The sequence below is a fragment of the Argopecten irradians genome, chromosome 2, assembly GCF_041381155.1.
Source record: "Argopecten irradians isolate NY chromosome 2, Ai_NY, whole genome shotgun sequence".
NCBI lineage: Eukaryota > Metazoa > Mollusca > Bivalvia > Pectinida > Pectinidae > Argopecten > Argopecten irradians.
Window position 1 is genome coordinate 59,484,480 of NC_091135.1, and position 20,273 is coordinate 59,504,752.

Sequence of the window (20,273 nt, forward strand, 5' to 3'; positions counted from 1 at the left end):
CTGTCAACAATCACAGTTTGTTATTTAAATTTATTAAAACAAACTATCTTTATGTATATTTCAGTACTTAGCAGCAACTAGCCTTTATTATGTATATTCTGTATGAATGTTTGGAGAGGGCTTATCCATAAGTTGAAAGAACTTGTGCCCAATCCTTTTTGTCAAATACCAAAAAGGCAAATAAAATATGTTTAAATCAAAGGAGGTTTATATGCATTTGCATAGAAAAACACTTGCTATTTACTGTGATTGGGAAATTTGCAAAGTAAATCACACACAAAAGAGAGTAAGTACAAAATTGTTTACTGTTTATTGTACACCTTATTACAAATTTTGTTTGAAGTTGTCCCCTGGGTAGGTACATCTACACCTTATTACAAATTTTGTTTGAAGTTGTCCCCTGGGTAGGTACATCTACACCTTATTACAAATTTTGTTTGAAGTTGTCCCCTGGGTAGGTACATCTACACCTTATTAATTACAAATTTTGTTTGAAGTTGTCCCCTGGGTAGGTACATCTACACCTTATTACAAATTTTGTTTGAAGTTGTCCCCTGGGTAGGTACATCTACACCTTATTACAAATTTTGTTTGAAGTTGTCCCCTGGGTAGGTACATCTACACCTTATTACAAATTTTGTTTGAAGTTGTCCCCTGGGTAGGTACATCTACACCTTATTACAAATTTTGTTTGAAGTTGTCCCCTGGGTAGGAACATCTACACCTTATTACAAATTTTGTTTGAAGTTGTCCCCTGGGTAGGTACATCTACACTTTATTACAAATTTTGTTTGAAGTTGTCCCCTGGGTAGGTACATCTACACCTTATTACAAATTTTGTTTGAAGTTGTCCCCTGGGTAGGTACATCTACACCTTATTACAAATTTTGTTTGAAGTTGTCCCCTGGGTAGGTACATCTACACCTTATTACAAATTTTGTTTGAAGTTGTCCCCTGGGTAGGTACATCTACACCTTATTACAAATTTTGTTTGAAGTTGTCCCCTGGGTAGGTACATCTACACCTTATTACAAATTTTGTTTGAAGTTGTCCCCTGGGTAGGTACATCTACACCTTATTACAAATTTTGTTTGAAGTTGTCCCCTGGGTAGGTACATCTACACCTTATTACAAATTTTGTTTGAAGTTGTCCCCTGGGTAGGTACATCTACACCTTATTACAAATTTTGTTTGAAGTTGTCCCCTGGGTAGGTACATCTACACCTTATTACAAATTTTGTTTGAAGTTGTCCCCTGGGTAGGAACATCTACACCTTATTACAAATTTTGTTTGAAGTTGTCCCCTGGGTAGGTACATCTACACCTTATTACAAATTTTGTTTGAAGTTGTCCCCTGGGTAGGTACATCTACACCTTATTACAAATTTTGTTTGAAGTTGTCCCCTGGGTAGGTACATCTACACCTTATTACAAATTTTGTTTGAAGTTGTCCCCTGGGTAGGTACATCTACACCTTATTACAAATTTTGTTTGAAGTTGTCCCCTGGGTAGGTACATCTACACCTTATTACAAATTTTGTTTGAAGTTGTCCCCTGGGTAGGTACATCTACACCTTATTACAAATTTTGTTTGAAGTTGTCCCCTGGGTAGGTACATCTACACCTTATTACAAATTTTGTTTGAAGTTGTCCCCTGGGTAGGTACATCTACACCTTATTACAAATTTTGTTTGAAGTTGTCCCCTGGGTAGGTACATCTACACCTTATTACAAATTTTGTTTGAAGTTGTCCCCTGGGTAGGTACATCTACACCTTATTACAAATTTTGTTTGAAGTTGTCCCCTAGGTAGGTACATCTACACCTTATTACAAATTTTGTTTGAAGTTGTCCCCTGGGTAGGTACATCTACACCTTATTACAAATTTTGTTTGAAGTTGTCCCCTGGGTAGGTACATCTACACCTTATTACAAATTTTGTTTGAAGTTGTCCCCTGGGTAGGTACATCTACACCTTATTACAAATTTTGTTTGAAGTTGTCCCCTGGGTAGGTACATCTACACCTTATTACAAATTTTGTTTGAAGTTGTCCCCTGGGTAGGTACATCCACACCTTATTACAAATTTTGTTTGAAGTTGTCCCCTGGGTAGGTACATCTACACCTTATTACAAATTTTGTTTGAAGTTGTCCCCTGGGTAAGTACAACAGTATAGGAACTCTAAAGTAAAGCCTTTTATACTTTCTACAAATACGTGTGAGTAATCTGATGGTCTGAAAATATAACTACTTGCATGAGTGTGCACTATAATGTTTAATCCCTGTGTGTAACAAGATGTTAAGAAGGACAACAGGCGAATGCATGTAAATTAAGATAACATTTAGCGTACCATTGTTATTTCAGACACTTGCAGGCAGTATTACAGTGTGTTGTCAAAGGTCTTAATGATCCAGAACCACAAGTCAGGAATGCAGCACTTTTTGCTCTTGGACAGTTTTCAGAACATTTACAGGTAAGAAAATAGTAGGATTACTTTTGAACAAGTTGGCCCAGTGGTTCAAACTTCCATTTTAGCTTCCCTTCTAGACAAACTTCTTCAGTTTGGGTTAGCGTTTCTCAGAGTGCTGAGAAACAAATTTGCAAAATACCATCCTAATTTGGCTGGCAATAAGCATTTTGTTTGTTATTGAGTAAGCTAGCTTTAAAATGGCTCAAATTTCTATTTTGGTGCATAATATTTTAGAGCCAAAATCTATTAACTCTTTTAACACCGTTGTGGATTATAGTCGACTGGATTTTACGCTTCCTCTTCCCCGTTTTCAACTATAATCGACACTTGATATTGACGTTCTTTCTTCATTTTAAGTCTTCTAATTTATTAGCTCAGATGGTCCAAAGGACCAATGTGAGCTTATGCAATACCCCGGCGTCCGGCATTTTAATAAAATTTGACTGGAAGCATCCTTGGGCTGCTGACTTCAAATTGTACAAATGGTCGGGCTGGCCCCCTGGGGGCCTGAGGGGCAGGGCCATAAGGGGTAAAATTGGCAATTTTCATATAAACAACGTCTGTTCTGAAACTAAGCACTCATAATGCTATGGTTGGGATTCAAAATTAAACTAATCGTCTGGTTAATTTAGCTATTTCTGATTGTAAGAGTTTTTAGCTCATCTGAACCGATTCAAATCAAATTTGATTCTTGGGGGAATGGGAACAGAGATTGTATAAATTTTGGCTCAGACCCCCCGGGGGCAGGAAGGGCGTGGTCCAATAGCAGAAATAGAGGTTATTCTTTTAAATTGCTACTAGTCATAGATTTCTGCATGGATTCAAACCAAGTTTGGCCAGAAACATCCTTGGGGGGAAAGGAACAGATTTTTTATAAATTTTGGCTCTGACACCCCGAGGGCAGGAGAGGCGGGACCAAATAGGGGAAATAGAGGTAAATCATTTAAATCGCTGCTAGTTATAGAGTTCTGCCTGGATTCTAACCTAATTCGGCTTGAAACATCCTTCGGGGAAGGGAAACAGAGTTTGTATAAATTTTGGCTATCGGACCCCCTGGATCAGAAAGAGTGAAGTATGAAAATGTATAGGGTCTGACAATGTATAGGGAAATTAGAGGTTAGTCTTTAAATTCCTTCAGAAAAGAAGCAATCATCCTGTATTTAGAACATTACTTGGCATTACAAACCAGGTGAGCAATACAGGCCCTCTGGGCCACTTGTGATAATTATTTAAAAAAAATTCAGGTGAGGATAAATATCTTCATTCCATTTTAAATCCGCAAAATAAAAACTCTGCGAAATTTTGTAGATGTGAAAGAAAATTGGTTAAGGGTATCTATATATTGACCATATATATCGTTTTTATGGCATAGGAACAAGATAACTCAAACATATGTTGTAGTCATCAACAAAATGGCAGTTTGTTGCACCTTTGCTCCAGAAAATCTTGATAAAAGTTTCAAATAATTCATCAGGTTATTTCTAAGCCTTTTTGAATAATTACACAAACCTTAGCATGTTTGGGGGGAGACTAATAATACTTCCATTATGGAGGAAAGAATACAAGGTGCAGAAAGAGTTAAAATAGTATTACCACTGGATTATGTATATATATATATAATTCCTGGTCAGAAATTAGGGAGAACAATTATTTACCCATACTTATAGAGATCATTAAATTCCAAATGATCCACATAATATTACTGAATTTAATGTCTGATATTCCCTCTTACTTTCAGCCTGAAATCAGCAAGTTTGCATCAGAGTTACTTCCCTTGTTATTCCAATATCTGGGCCGAGCCACACTGGAGGCAGACAAAAATCCCAAAGGCCTTACGAAAAGCTACTACGCTTTGGAAATGTTCGTTGAAAACCTTGGTTAGTTATTACCTCATTTCTGTTAATAACAGAATTGTAAACTTATATGCACAACTTAAGCATATATCCAGAGCTTTTTAGGTCACCTGAAACAAAGTCTCAAGTGACCTATTCTAATCGCCTTTTTTTATTCTTTGTCATCCATCGTACGTTGAGTCATCTGGCGATAAAAATGTTATATTTTTGACTTCTTCTCCAAAACCACTGAACCAAATTCGTTGAAATTTTGTAGAAACCGTTCATGACCAAGGGTCAACCAAAATTATGAATTACAGTCAAAACTCGACTTATCCGGAATTCGACTCAAACGTAATGTTTGATCAGAACATGGTTTTTAACAGTCCTTATCTTATGACTATTACAGCCGGCTACATGCCTATTACCATGATCAGCATATTATTATGATTTTCCACCTTACAAGGTTGGTATTAAATCATTTGGTTATATGTTTTTGGATGTTTTTTAGAAATTTTTAAATACATTAAAAAAAAAAGAAGGTATTTCCAAATAATAACATAGCAAAATAAACAATTATTTTCACTGAGCCTACCGTAACAGACTACACAATCCTTTTCCAGCTCTCACACACACATTCACTCATCTAAGCCAGTTAAACAGACACGCTTCTGGTCAAGATCAGTCACGCTGATCGAGCCTTATGCATGCAGTGTGTTATTACAAGTAAGTCACAATTGTAAAGTGACACTAATCAGGAAGCCAGACTTGAAAGGATTATTAAATAATTCATAATTAACAGTCATTGTTGTAGTATGTTCCATAGGCCTGCTTATTCAAATCGCAATGCCGGTAAACCAATGATGCGTTACGACAAACCACAGGTAAACTTCAATTGTTTGTATACATTGTATATGAACGTAATTGATTTTTTTTTTAATTTGAAATTTTGACAGAAATCAAATGAGATAGGAACTATTTTTTTCGCTGAATATCCATTCTAGTGACCAGGAATTGACTTTGACTCAACCGCAGTTTCGAGTCATCTGATCTTAAAATACATATACATGTACAAAGAAGGAAAAAACATGGGACTTCAAACTTAATTCAAATCTTGAGATAACAAGTTTAGACTGTATATGGCCTAGCCCTCTAGAGGCCTGAGGGGTGGGACCAAAAGGGGTCAAATAGGCTAAAACTTCAAAAATCTTCTGAAATTCTAGAAATGCTGGAATCAAATACTCATTATAGATGGAAAGGTCTTAAAATCCTTTACGAAAATTGTGAATTATAGTTTCCCCCAGTCAAGTTTACTAAAGTTTATATAAGGAAAACATATTTTTAATCATTATTTGGTCATTTGTAATAGAAAATGAGTCAAATGTTGTCATAATTAAGTGCATGAGGTGGCCATTGAATCCTATTAACAATTTTCCCATGACTGATCCCCAGGGGCCTGAGAGGCGGGCCAAAAGGGGTCAAATACTTTAAATTCAAAAATGTTCTTTTGAAATTCCAGAAATGGAGAATCAAATACTCTTCCTATATGGAAAGGCCTTAAGGTCCTTTACAAAAATTGTGAGTTATATGACTCTGGGGTATCACGTTTTCCCCAGGGGAGGCGGTCAAGTTTACTAAAGTTTATACAAGAAAAACACATTTTTGAGCATTATTTAGTCATTTGTTATAGGAATTGAGTCAAATGATGGTTAAACTTTGTTGACAACATTTCCCTGACTGACACCCAGGGGTCTGAGGGGCGGGACCAAAAGGGGCCAAATAGGTTTTACATTATGTAACTGTTTCTTCTCAAATTCAACAAATAGCATAATCTAATTCCCTTCACAAATAGAAAACTCACAAGATCCTTTCAAACAAAATTGATTTACTGCTTACGCAAAAATATCTTGAACATTTTTGGTTGATCACTACATCAGCGAACTGTGGCTATAGCTTCACACACTGTCGCTACATTCTCGATAATGTGGTCATAGTGTTAGTGATGTTATCTTGATGGTGCCGTCAGGTGGAGCTGTTACAATGAGAAGTAAGACATTGTTATTTCCACTTATTTATACTTACGACCTGATACCTATACATCAATTAACTTGATTTGATTGTTTTTGTCATATTGATTTGATTAATCAAGAGATTGAGGCAATACATTAGCTACAGTAATTAGCATCTGGCGTTCACAACATGAACCGTACAATACGTCCGTGCTTGGAATAACTTGTAAAATAGAGTGAATTTTAAATAGGCCGGAGTCTGAACGGTGTTCTTCCTTCCGATTCACAGCAATTGATTCACATGTTTACTAAGACGGAGATGTATTGTTGTAGGTGTTAATGTATACTGTGTGTATTGTTGTAGGTGTTAATGTATACCGTGTGTATTGTTGTAGGTGTTAATGTATACCGTGTGTATTGTTGTAGGTGTTAATGTATACCGTGTGTATTGTTGTAGGTGTTAATGTATACCGTGTATTGTTGTAGGTGTTAATGTATACCGTGTGTATTGTTGTAGGTGTTAATGTATACCGTGTGTATTGTTGTAGGTGTTAATGTATACCATGTGTATTGTTGTAGGTGTTAATGTATACTGTGTGTATTGTTGTAGGTGTTAATGTATACCATGTGTATTGTTGTAGGTGTTAATGTATACCATGTGTATTGTTGTAGGTGTTAATGTATACCATGTGTATTTTTGTAGGTGTTAATGTATACAGTGTGTATTGTTGTAGGTGTTAATGTATACGGTGTTTATTGTTGTAGGTGTTAATGTATACCATGTGTATTGTTGTAGGTGTTAATGTATACCGTGTGTATTGTTGTAGGTGTTAATGTATAACGTGTGTATTGTTGTAGGTGTTAATGTATACCATGTGTATTGTTGTAGGTGTTAATGTATACCGTGTGTATTGTTGTAGGTGTTAATGTATACCGTGTGTATTGTTGTAGGTGTTAATGTATACCGTGTGTATTGTTGTAGGTGTTAATGTATAACGTGTGTATTGTTGTAGGTGTTAATGTATACCGTGTGTATTGTTGTAGGTGTTAATGTATACCGTGTGTATTGTTGTAGGTGTTAATGTATACCGTGTGTATTGTTGTAGGTGTTAATGTATAACGTGTGTATTGTTGTAGGTGTTAATGTATACCGTGTGTATTGTTGTAGGTGTTAATGTATAACGTGTGTATTGTTGTAGGTGTTAATGTATACCATGTGTATTGTTGTAGGTGTTAATGTATACTGTGTGTTTTGTTGTAGGTGTTAATGTATACCGTGTGTATTGTTGTAGGTGTTCATGTATAACGTGTGTATTGTTGTAGGTGTTAATGTATAACGTGTGTATTGTTGTAGGTGTTAATGTATACCATGTGTATTGTTGTAGGTGTTAATGTATACCGTGTGTATTGTTGTAGGTGTTAATGTATACCGTGTGTATTGTTGTAGGTGTTAATGGTATACTGTGTGTATTGTTGTAGGTGTTAATGTATAACGTGTGTATTGTTGTAGGTGTTAATGTATTCCGTGTGTATTGTTGTAGGTGTTAATGTATACCTTGTGTATTGTTGTAGGTGTTAATGTATACTGTGTGTATTGTTGTAGGTGTTAATGTATACCGTGTGTATTGTTGTAGGTGTTAATGTATACCGTGTGTATTGTTGTAGGTGTTAATGTATACCGTGTGTATTGTTGTAGGTGTTAATGGTGTGTATTGTTGTAGGTGTTATGTATACCGTGTGTATTGTTGTAGGTGTTAATGTATACCGTGTATTGTTGTAGGTGTTAATGTATACTGTGTGTATTGTTGTAGGTGTTAATGTATACCATGTGTATTGTTGTAGGTGTTAATGTATACCGTGTGTATTGTTGTAGGTGTTAATGTATACCGTGTGTATTGTTGTAGGTGTTAATGTATACCGTGTGTATTGTTGTAGGTGTTAATGTATACCGTGTGTATTGTTGTAGGTGTTAATGTATACCGTGTGTATTGTTGTAGGTGTTAATGTATACCGTGTGTATTGTTGTAGGTGTTAATGTATACTGTGTGTATTGTTGTAGGTGTTAATGATATACCGTGTGTATTGTTGTAGGTGTTAATGTATACCGTGTGTATTGTTGTAGGTGTTAATGTATACCGTGTGTATTGTTGTAGGTGTTAATGTATACCGTGTGTATTGTTGTAGGTGTTAATGTATACTGTGTGTATTGTTGTAGGTGTTAATGTATACCGTGTGTATTGTTGTAGGTGTTATGTATACGTGTGTATTGTTGTAGGTGTTAATGTATACCGTGTGTATTGTTGTAGGTGTTAATGTATACCAGTGTGTATTGTTGTAGGTGTTAATGTATACCGTGTGTATTGTTGTAGGTGTTAATGTATACCGTGTGTATTGTTGTAGGTGTTAATGTATACTGTGTGTATTGTTGTAGGTGTTAATGTATAACGTGTGTATTGTTGTAGGTGTTAATGTATACCGTGTGTATTGTTGTAGGTGTTAATGTATACCGTGTGTATTGTTGTAGGTGTTAATGTATACCGTGTGTATTGTTGTAGGTGTTAATGTATACCGTGTGTATTGTTGTAGGTGTTAATGTATACTGTGTGTATTGTTGTAGGTGTTAATGTATAACGTGTGTATTGTTGTAGGTGTTAATGTATACCGTGTGTATTGTTGTAGGTGTTAATGTATACCGTGTGTATTGTTGTAGGTGTTAATGTATACTGTGTGTATTGTTGTAGGTGTTAATGTATACCGTGTGTATTGTTGTAGGTGTTAATGTATACCGTGTGTATTGTTGTAGGTGTTAATGTATACCGTGTGTATTGTTGTAGGTGTTAATGTATACCGTGTGTATTGTTGTAGGTGTTAATGTATACCGTGTGTATTGTTGTAGGTGTTAATGTATACCGTGTGTATTGTTGTAGGTGTTAATGTATACCGTGTGTATTGTTGTAGGTGTTAATGTATACCGTGTGTATTGTTGTAGGGTGTTAATGTATACCGTGTGTATTGTTGTAGGTGTTAATGTATACCGTAGGTGTATTGTTGTAGGTGTTAATGTATACCGTGTGTATTGTTGTAGGTGTTAATGTATACCGTGTGTATTGTTGTAGGTGTTAATGTATACCGTGTGTATTGTTGTAGGTGTTAATGTATACCGTGTGTATTGTTGTAGGTGTTAATGTATACCGTGTGTATTGTTGTAGGTGTTAATGTATACCGTGTGTATTGTTGTAGGTGTTAATGTATACCGTGTGTATTGTTGTAGGTGTTAATGTATACCGTGTGTATTGTTGTAGGTGTTAATGTATACGTGTATTGTTTAGTGTTATGTATACGTGTGTATTGTTGTAGGTGTTAATGTATACCGTGTGTATTGTTGTAGGTGTTAATGTATACCGTGTGTATTGTTGTAGGTGTTAATGTATACCGTGTGTATTGTTGTAGGTGTTAATGTATACCGTGTGTATTGTTGTAGGTGTTAATGTATACCGTGTGTATTGTTGTAGGTGTTAATGTATACCGTGTGTATTGTTGTAGGTGTTAATGTATACCGTGTGTATTGTTGTAGGTGTTAATGTATACCGTGTGTATTGTTGTAGGTGTTAATGTTGTAGGTGTGAATGTATAACGTGTGTATTGTTGTAGGTGTTAATGTTGTAGGTGTGAATGTATAACGTGTGTATTGTTGTAGGTGTTAATGTTGTTGTAGGTGTTAATGTATACTGTGTGTATTGTTGTAGGTGTAAATGTATACCGTGTGTATTGTTGTAGGTGTTAATGTATACCGTGTGTATTGTTGTAGGTGTTAATGTATACTGTGTGTATTGTTGTAGGTGTTAATGTATAACGTGTGTATTGTTGTAGGTGTTAATGTATAACGTGTGTATTGTTGTAGGTGTTAATGTATACTGTGTGTATTGTTGTAGGTGTTAATGTATACCATGTGTATTGTTGTAGGTGTTAATGTATACCGTGTGTATTGTTGTAGGTAAAGACATTCTGCCCTACTTGTCCACACTGATGGAGCATCTGATCAACGTCCTCAAGACTTCACCCACGAGTCGACCCAAGGAGCTGGCAATCAGTGCCATCGGGGCTGCCGGTCAGTTCAGTGTTAATTGAGCATTGTTAATTTAACAGCATATGACTTAGAAAATAAGCTTATGTCATGGCGCAGCGTCCATCCTTCCGTCGTCTGTCAGTCCGTCCGTCAACATTTCCTTTAAAACAAGGTAGAGGTGAATCCTTTAAATCGCTACTAGTCATAGAGTTCTGCACGGATTGTAACCAAATTTGGCCAGAAACATCCTTGTGAGAAGGGGAACATAGTTTGTATACATTTTGGCTCTGACCCCCTGGAGCATAAAGAGTAGGGCCCAAAAGGAAATTTAAAGCTAAATCTTAAAATTGCTTCAGAAAAGAAACCGGTATATCCTGTATATAGAACATTACTTAGCATTACAAACCAGGTGAGTTATACAGGCCCTCTGGCCTCTTGTTTTTGCCCTGACTAAACTTTACACTAAACGTTCAAGCTGAGAACATCAACCACTTAGATAGCACCAAAGAAGTTCCTACCATATGCACTAAATCAGCCTTTCTTAAGTATTCCCATTACATCTTTCTGAATTTTATTCCATGATTACTATAATACAGGACAAAAGATTCCCATTAGCCTTGAATAGAGCTCTGGACTTGGACCTCAATATTAAGATAGTCCTGCCTTGATGTGTCGCCCTATCCATTCTAATAATCAAATCTCTTTACACAGTAAATGCAGCTAAGACAGAGATGAAACCTTACTTTCCTTTTATCATTGAACAATTCAAAAGCTACCTGATGGCTGGAGAGGATGAGGAGATGAGAAAGCTACAAATACAGACTCTAGGTAAATCTTCTTTGATTAAGGCTTTCAATGAGATTTGTTTTATACAGATTTTAGATGAGATTTGTTTTATACAGATTTTAGATGATACTTGTTGAGATTTTGTTTGAAACAGACTTTAAATGAGACTAGTTTGAAACAGACTTAAGATTAAACTAGTTTCATACAAGACACCCTTGGTTTGTTGACCCGCGGGATGGGGCTAGACAATTTGTATTCAGATTTCTGCTCATTTCCCGTCCCTACTAGATACCCTTGGTATGTTGGCCCGAGGGGTGGGGCTAGAGACCTTCCTACCACTCGCAAAGGAGTGTGCACAGCTCGGCTTGAATCTCCTACAAACTGTGGATGATCCTGACCTCCGCAGATGTGTGTGAGTATATTTGACAAAGTTTTAAGTTAAACACTAATCATCATAATTGTTTTTTACAAAGTAACATGCTAAAGAGAGTAAAGATTTTCCATTGTTTTTCATGACCCATATCTTAAATTCCTCCATTAATATTAGATGTTAATAGTAGAATGACATTTGACACATACCCTGTCAACTCTTAACATCACAAAGACAATTTATTTCATGCTAAGTGTAAAAGTTTTGAATCTTGAGTGTACAAAGCATTTCTTTTAGAACTGAATTTTCAAACATGTAATATTTTACCTCTCTTTCAGAATCAGCCTTTAATGTTAAAAGAATCAATTAATGGCATTAAAATATTTAATACTATTTCAAAAGATCAAAAATACCTTTCAATAATTATATGGTATGTTATAGGGGTACTATTGGTCTGTCACTAAACTATTGAAAAAGGAAGATACACTTTTTTAGCCCACCATCAAATCACCTTTCGTCTTGTGTTCCGTCCGTTAACAATTCTTGTTACCGCTATTTCTCAGAAAGTACTTAAGGGATCTTTTTCAAATTTCATATGTAGGTTCCCCTTGGACCCTAGTTGTGCATATTGCATTTTGGGACCGATCAGTGAACAAGATGGTTGACCGGCGGCCATCTTGGATTTTGATAGTTAAAGTTTGTTACCTCTATTTCTTAAAAAATACTGAAGGGATCTTTCTCAAATTTCATATGTAGGTTTCCTAGGGCCCTAGTTGTGCATTTTGCATTTTGGGACCGATCGGTCAACAATATGGCCAAGTGGCCGCCATCTTTGAATTTGATATTTATCGCTAGAAATTAATTAAGGGATGTCTCTCAGATTTCATTATGTAGGTTCCCCTAGGGCTTTAGTTATGTATAGTACCTTTGGGACTGATCGGTCAACAAGATAGCCAACCGGCTGCCATCTTGGATTTCACCTCTGCTTCTCAGGAAGCAATGAAGCGATCTATCTTAAATGTCATTTGTTGTATGTTTTAAAAAGTTTGAAAAGCAGGGAAAAGATCCCTCTTTCCGTTGTCAGACATAGATCATTCTTTGGTGGGTGCCAAGATCCCTCTGGGATCTCTTGTTAACACACAAAACGACCAAATATTAAAATGACCAAGAAATCAAATGGGACTAATTGGCATATCATGTGATAAATGATAACATTTCTGTAGACTATTGCTTTAATTGATGATGGAATGTTGTTTTTAAAAAGATGATATCTTGTGCTAACAAAGAATTATGTTCCATGACAACTGGAGATACTAAATCCTGTACAAACGTTGTCAGGTACTATGTAGTATATGAATTAGTCCTGTTAAAAGCCAAAACAAAAAGAAAATCACTAAAAAATCCCACATTCACTTGTTCCTAATTTGCTGTATTGTATCCATTATGTTGACAGATATGGGCTGTTTGCCTCGCTTTCTTGCATCATGAAGAGTGATATTGGTCCATACCTGGAAAATCTCATCACACATATGCTTGGCTCTCTGACATCAACAGATGGGGTAAAGGTAGGTATACACACAATCACATATTGTAGATATGCAATTGGGTTTTGTATCAAAAGATCCCTCATACCAATTTTTAGTCCACCATCATCAGATGGTGGGCTACTCAAATCGCCTTTCGTCCATCGTCCGTCCGTTAACAATTCTTGTTACTGCTATTTCTGAGAGAGTACTGACAGGATCTGTCTCAAATTTCATATGCAAGATCCCCTAGGTCCCTAGTTGTGCATATTGCATTTTGGAACTGACTGGTGAACAAGATGGCCGACAGGACGCCATCTTGGATTTATGACAATTTAAGTTTTTTACTGCTATTTCTCAGAAATCACTGAAGGGATCTGTCTCAAATTTCATGTGCAGGTTCCCCTAGGTCATTAGTTGTGCATATTGCATTTTCAGACCGATTGGTGAACAAGATGGCTGACAGGACGCACTCTTGGATTTTGACATTGAAGTTTGTTACCACTATTTCTCAGAAAGTACTGAAGGGATCTGTCTCAAATTTCATGTGCAGGTTCCCTTAGGACCTTAGTTGTGCATATTGTATTTTGGAACTGATCGGCCAATAAAATGGTCGACAGGTAGCCATCTTGGATTTTGATAATGAAAGTTTGTTACTGCTATATATCTCAAAAAGTACTGAAAGAATCTTTCTCATATTTCATGTGTAATATGTAGTAAAAGTTTGAAAAGCAGAGAAAAGATCCATCTTTCCATTGCCAGATATAGATCATTCTTTGGTGGATGCCAAGATCCCTCTGGGATCTCTTGTTTTGTGAATAATGCCATTTTTAGGTCACCTGAAAAGGAACTCTCAAGTGACCTATTCTAATCGCCTTCTGTCCGTCATTGTCCGTTGTATGTCCGTAAACAATTGACATTTTAGACTTCTTTTCCAAAACTGCTGAAGCAAATTCAATAAAATTTTGCACAAACCTTCTTAAGGCATAAGGCCAATCAAAACTGAATTATATGGTCCCCACCTCCCAGGGGACTGTGGTAGTGGCCAAAAGGGGTAAAATTGACTAAAACAATCTTCTTCTCCACTCACAGATGTAGTAGAATCAAATACTTTTCATAGATAGAAAGGTCTTAGCTCCTTTACAAAAATTGTGAATTATATTACCCTAGGGTCTCTTGTTTCCCCCTGGGGAGGTTTACTATAGTTTATATATGGAACATATAATGAACATTATTTGCTTAATTTTCGTAGGAAATGAGTCAAACTTGATTAGAATTATTAGTCTGAGATAAAGCATTTAAAGATCCATATCGGTCCTCGCTGACCCCCTGGGGGACCAGAGTGAAGGACCAAACAGGGTCAAAATGCCTAAAATTTCAAAAAATCTTCTTCTGAGTTCACAGATTTGATGGAAGCAAATACTCTTCATAGATTAAAAAGTCAAATTTTTAAAATCACTGACAGACTTCTAGGGCCAGTATATAGTGTTTAAATGTCTTTGTTTTATTCTATATGCGAACTCTGGTGACCGTTAAGGCCTATGGGCCTCTTGTTATTATTAAGCTGATGAAAAATAAAGAATGATTTAAATAACCTTCTCACAAATCATCCATCAGAATTATTCCGTCTTTGCATATTGCAGACTTACCTCCCTTGCGGGTAGGTATTCATTTTGACGTCATTATTTTGTGATCGAAACTCATGTCATTTTCTCTGAAAAGTAAATACTTGCAAACCTATGGCGTCACAACCAAAACCAACCCTAAAGGGCAGATAACTCTTTAATGTGCAAATACAGAATACCTCTACAGAAATAGCCAAATTACCGTATATTCTTTTTGAAGCTCAAATCTTACAAGACTCGCAACTTGACACCAACCCCTTTTCACATTTTGTTGCTACACATAATCAGATGCTTGAAAGTTTATAAATATTCTAATCCAAATGCAACTTAAATACTGTTGTGCATAACTTGAAGAAATTATGAGAAATACTACACACAGATACATATATAGGTAGATAACCAATATTTTAGGCACATATAAAGACAGCAGAGGAAGAAGTGAGCTTGTTTAATGAGGAAGATTTTGGAGAAGAGGAGGACATATCTCAGGAAGACGACGAGGATGAACAACAACATATAGAAGGGTAAATGTGATGGCTTTGTGCTTAATATCATGTCAGTCCTGGGCTCTAGTTTTGTCAGGGGTATACCACCATAACTGTAGCATAACAGTTTGTCAGGGGTATACCACCATAACTGTAGATAACAGTTTGTCAGGGGTATACCACCATAACTGTAGAATAACAGTTTGTCAGGGGTATACCACCATAACTGTAGAATAACAGTTTGTCAGGGGTATACCACCATAACTGTAGAATAACTGTTTGTCAGGTATACCACCATAGCTGTAGAATAACAGTTTGTCAGGGGTATACCACCATAACTGTAGAATAACAGTTTGTCAGGGGTATACACACATAACTGTAGATAACTGTAGATAACTTTTGTCAGGGGTATACCACCATAACTGTAGAATAACAGTTTGTCAGGGGGCTGTATAACAGTTTGTCAGGGTATACACCATAACTGTAGAATAACAGTTTGTCAGGGGTATACCACCATACTGTAGAATAACAGTTTTGTCAGGGGTATACCACCATAGCTGTAGAATAACAGTTTGTCAGGGGTATACCACCATAACTGTAGAATAACAGTTTGTCAGGGGTATACCACCATAACTGTAGAATAACAGTTTGTCAGGGGTATACCACCATAACTGTAGAATAACAGTTTGTCAGGGTAACCACCATAACTGTAGAATAACTGTTTGTCAGGGGTATACCACCATAACTGTAGAATAACAGTTTGTCAGGGGTAAACCACCATAACTGTAGAATAACTGTTTGTCAGGGGTAACCACCATAACTGTAGAATAACAGTTTGTCGGTAACCACCATAACTGTAGAATAACAGTTTGTCAGGGGTAAACCACCATAACTGTAGAATAACAGTTTGTCAGGGGTATACCACCATAACTGTAGAATAACAGTTTGTCAGGGGTATACCACCATAACTGTAGAATAACAGTTTGTCAGGGGTATACCACCATAACTGTAGAATAACAGTTTGTCAGGGGTATACCACCATAACTGTAGAATAACAGTTTGTCAGGGGTATACCACCATAACTGTATAATAACTGTTTGTCAGGGGTAAACCACCATAACTGTAGAATAACAGTTTGTCAGGGGTATACCACCATAGCTGTATAATAAGAGTTTGTCAGGGGTATACCATCATAACTGTAGAATAACAGTTTGTCAGGGGTATACCACCATAGCTGTAGTATAACAGTTTGTCAGGGGTATACCACCATAGCTGTAGAATAACAGTTTGTCAGGGGTATACCACCATAGCTGTATAATAACTGTTTGTCAGGGGTAAACCACCATAGCTGTAGAATAACAGTTTGTCAGGGGTATACCACCATAGCTGTAGAATAACAGTTTGTCAGGGGTATACTACCATAGCTGTAGAATAACAGTTTGTCAGGGGTATATTACCATAGCTGTAGAATAACTGTTTGTCAGGGGTATACCACCATAGCTGTAGAATAACTGTTTGTCAGGGGTATACCACCATAACTGTAGAATAACAGTTTGTCAGGGGTATACCACCATAGCTGTAGAATAACAGTTTGTCAGGGGTATACCACCATAACTGTAGAATAACAGTTTGTCAGGGGTATACCATCATAGCTGTAGAATAACAGTTTGTCAGGGGTACCACCCAGGGGTATACCATCATAGCTGTAGAATAACAGTTTGTCAGGGGTATACCACCAAAGCCGTGGAATATTTAATGGATCACAGTAAATTAAAGGAAAATATTGCACCAGGTGTAACAATGGTGTACAGTGTATATGACATGAGCAGACTGTGAAACCTACTGCTGTTCTGATGCCGTCTGATATCTCTGGATGTCTCTGTTTGATATTAACAGGATCAGTGTAGAGAATGCATTTGTGGATGAGAAAGAAGACACTTGTTGTGCTCTTGGAGAACTGGCTCAAAATTCAGGGTAAGTCAGTGTTTGTAGAGGTTAATGTATCAATCATTGTAATAGTATGAAAAAAATACTTGCTCTGTCTATGAAAACAAACTAATTAACTACATTTTAAAAACCAATTGATCCATTAAAGCTGTGACATTGTGCTTTATAACATTATAACAAAGTACTGTTGTCCAACAAAGTTCATCATGATACACAATCAATACAAAATCAATGTGATCATAGGTTGGACCTTATTGGTTGCAGGGCAGCATTCTTTCCTTATCTGGAGAAAAGTTTTAAGGAAGTCTTTGATATGATGGAATATCCGGCCCAGGGTGTAAAGCGTACAGCCACCGCAGCTCTTGCACAGATGTGTATCTGTGTCCACAAGGCTAACACCGAATCTCCATCACCAGAAACACAAACAAGTATGCTGTAACTAAGTATCACTAGTCTTATGAGATAGGCGACTTAACTTGCTTCCTATACAAATGAGCACTACATATAAATTTTGCCACACATTTGACGTCACACGTGGCACGCTTTCCAGTCATTGCTCATATTTTAGCGTTCTGCCGAACAGCATGGCTACATTTTGCTAGATCCGGCCTTCGTCTGCCACTTGCTGAAGGGCAAATTGCGCTCCATTGTGCTGTAAGTTAAATATTTGTCTACTTTCTTTATCCCACATTACTGTACATATTTTATTATGTAATCATGTTCGTTTTGTGTGTTTTGATAAAGGGGCAGATCGCCTCGAAAATTTGACAATTTTTTGTCCACACGGTTGGAATTACTTCCTTTTATTAACCATTTGAAGTAATTCGTATCCTACAGACTTTGATAGTACATGTTGTATCCATGTCATCTGGAAAATCCTGTTGATATTACTTTTTTGACCCCTAGTCTTATGTACACAAACAAGTATGCTGTAACTACAGGTTTACGACGCGCAAAAAAAAAAAAAATACTAAAAATACTGAAAGGTTGTTTACTTAGCCGTGTATCCCATTTCCAGAAAATGGGGTAATTAATTTTAAAATGCTCTGAACACCACAAAATCATCCGATCTGAATATTTTTTAGCTTACATTGAAGACAATTCCTTACTGGTCACTATGGTATATGATATGATGGGATTATGGGCGATTCTTGTGGTGTTCAGAGCATTTTAAAATTAATTACTCCATTTTCTGGAAATGGGATACAGGGCTAAGTAAACAACCTTTCAGTATTTTCTTTTTTTTTTTCCGCGCGTCGTAAACCTGTGCTGTAACTAAGTTTGTTTCACTAGTCTTATGTATGGTAGGGGTGTAACAATACATCCGACTATCAATATATTGCGATTGTATGCTTCTCAACTCGGTCAATCGATGGCAATTTCAAAAAGTCGATAACAATCGCTGATATTACGCCAAACTATCGATAAGTTCAATTGTCAGATATTTTTCTGTAACTTGGAATAAAATCATATACTCACAGAGGATTGATAAACAGACTAACAGTCACAATGAAATGTAACTTTTTCCATGCTATTTAATCAAAACGCAAACAACGACAATGTTTTCAATCCTGTTAGAGTAAGTACTGATATGCTAGCAGGTAAAGGGAACTAACCAATACTGCACTAGATGTACGTCATGGCGGCCAATTCATCGGCTGAATTTTAATATAATTCGGAATGCAATACTATCTCAACACTATTGCAATTATAGACTGCAATAGTTAAACTATCATAATAGTGTTTTTCCCTGATAGCAATAGTATTGCAATAGTTAAAATTGTAGGCGATAGTCACCCCTAATGTATGGTCTTTTCAAACAGATAAGGAAAAGTTGACTTTGATGTTCATCTCCTCTGTGAAGTGCTTGAAGCTTCTCTAGCTCTTTCAATGGCACTTGTTACACCTAAAATGGTTATAACATGCATTATTATATGGCTGTGTGTTTTGCTCGCTCCTGATTGGCTGAAACTACACTTTCCCACCAAGATACAATACGATATCCATCAGAAAATTCTGAACTATGCATTGTGACGTCATCCCAGGTTGATATAAGATTCCAAAACCCCCAGGTGGTACCCAAATATAGAAATCTTGCATTGTGACATCATGTAAAATGATGTCACAATCACTTCACAGGTTGATATAAGATTCCTAAGGGTCCAGGTCGTACCCAAATGTAGCGTAAAGGGAATTTCTGTGATGTCAAATATCTATTGTGACATCATCATTCAGCGAGATGTGACGGAGAGCAGCAGGTTTACTGCAATCAATGTGACCCTGCCAATATTTGTGTGTACATTTTTGTCAGATTTTTCAAATAGTAAGTAAAATGTATTACGTGGTGTTTTCTCCATTTTATTGATATTATCAGCCTTCATTTTTAGCTCACCTGGCCCGAACGGCCGGTGAGCTTATGTCATGGCGCGGCGTCCGTCGTCCGTCCGTCCGTCAACATTTCCTTTAAATCGCTACTAGTCATAGAGTTCTGCATGGATTGTAACCAAATTTGGCCACAAACATCCTTGGGGGAGGGGAAACAGAACTTGTATAAATTTTGGCTCTGTCCACCCCCGGGGCAGGAGGGGCGGGGCCCAATAGGGGAAATAGAGGTAAATCCTATAAATCACTACTTGTCCTAGAGTTCTGCATGGATTGCAACCAAATTTGGCCACAAACATCCTTGGGGTAGGGGGAACAGAACTTGTATAAATTTTGGCTCTGACCCCCCGAGGGCAGCAGGGGCGGGGCCCAATAGGGGAAATAGAGGTAAATCCTTTAAATCTCTACTTGTCCTAGAGCTCTACATGAATTGTAACCAAATTTGGCCACAAACATCCTTTGAGGAAGGGGAACAGAACTTGTATAAATTTTGGCTCTGATCCCCCAGGGGCAGGAGGGGTGGGGCCCAATAGAGGAAATAGAGGTAAATCCTTTAAATCGCTACTAGTCATAGAGTTCTGAATGGAATGTAACCAAATTTGGCCACAGACATCCTTTGGGGAAGGGGAACAGAACTTGTATAAATTTTGGCTCTGACCCCCGGGGGCAGGAGGGGCGGGGCCCAATAGGGAAAATAGAGGTAAATCCTTTAAATCACTACTAGTCATAGAGTTCTGCATGGATTGTAACCAAATTTGGCCACAAACATCCTTGGGGG

The 20,273-nt window shown here is 37.0% G+C and overlaps 1 protein-coding gene across 2 annotated transcripts in view; it reads left to right on the forward strand.

The window, feature by feature from the left end:
* Positions 1-20,273, forward strand: part of LOC138316090 (importin-4-like) — a 69,780-nt gene that overhangs the window by 38,272 nt on the left and 11,235 nt on the right. For both annotated transcript variants that reach the window (XM_069257584.1, XM_069257585.1), the window contains 9 exons: positions 2,365-2,473; positions 4,209-4,347; positions 10,306-10,419; positions 11,089-11,205; positions 11,452-11,575; positions 12,987-13,098; positions 15,093-15,205; positions 17,063-17,140; positions 17,378-17,541. In XM_069257584.1, coding sequence (XP_069113685.1) covers positions 2,365-2,473; positions 4,209-4,347; positions 10,306-10,419; positions 11,089-11,205; positions 11,452-11,575; positions 12,987-13,098; positions 15,093-15,205; positions 17,063-17,140; positions 17,378-17,541 — 1,070 coding nt within the window. The remainder of the gene's footprint in view (positions 1-2,364; positions 2,474-4,208; positions 4,348-10,305; positions 10,420-11,088; positions 11,206-11,451; positions 11,576-12,986; positions 13,099-15,092; positions 15,206-17,062; positions 17,141-17,377; positions 17,542-20,273) is intronic.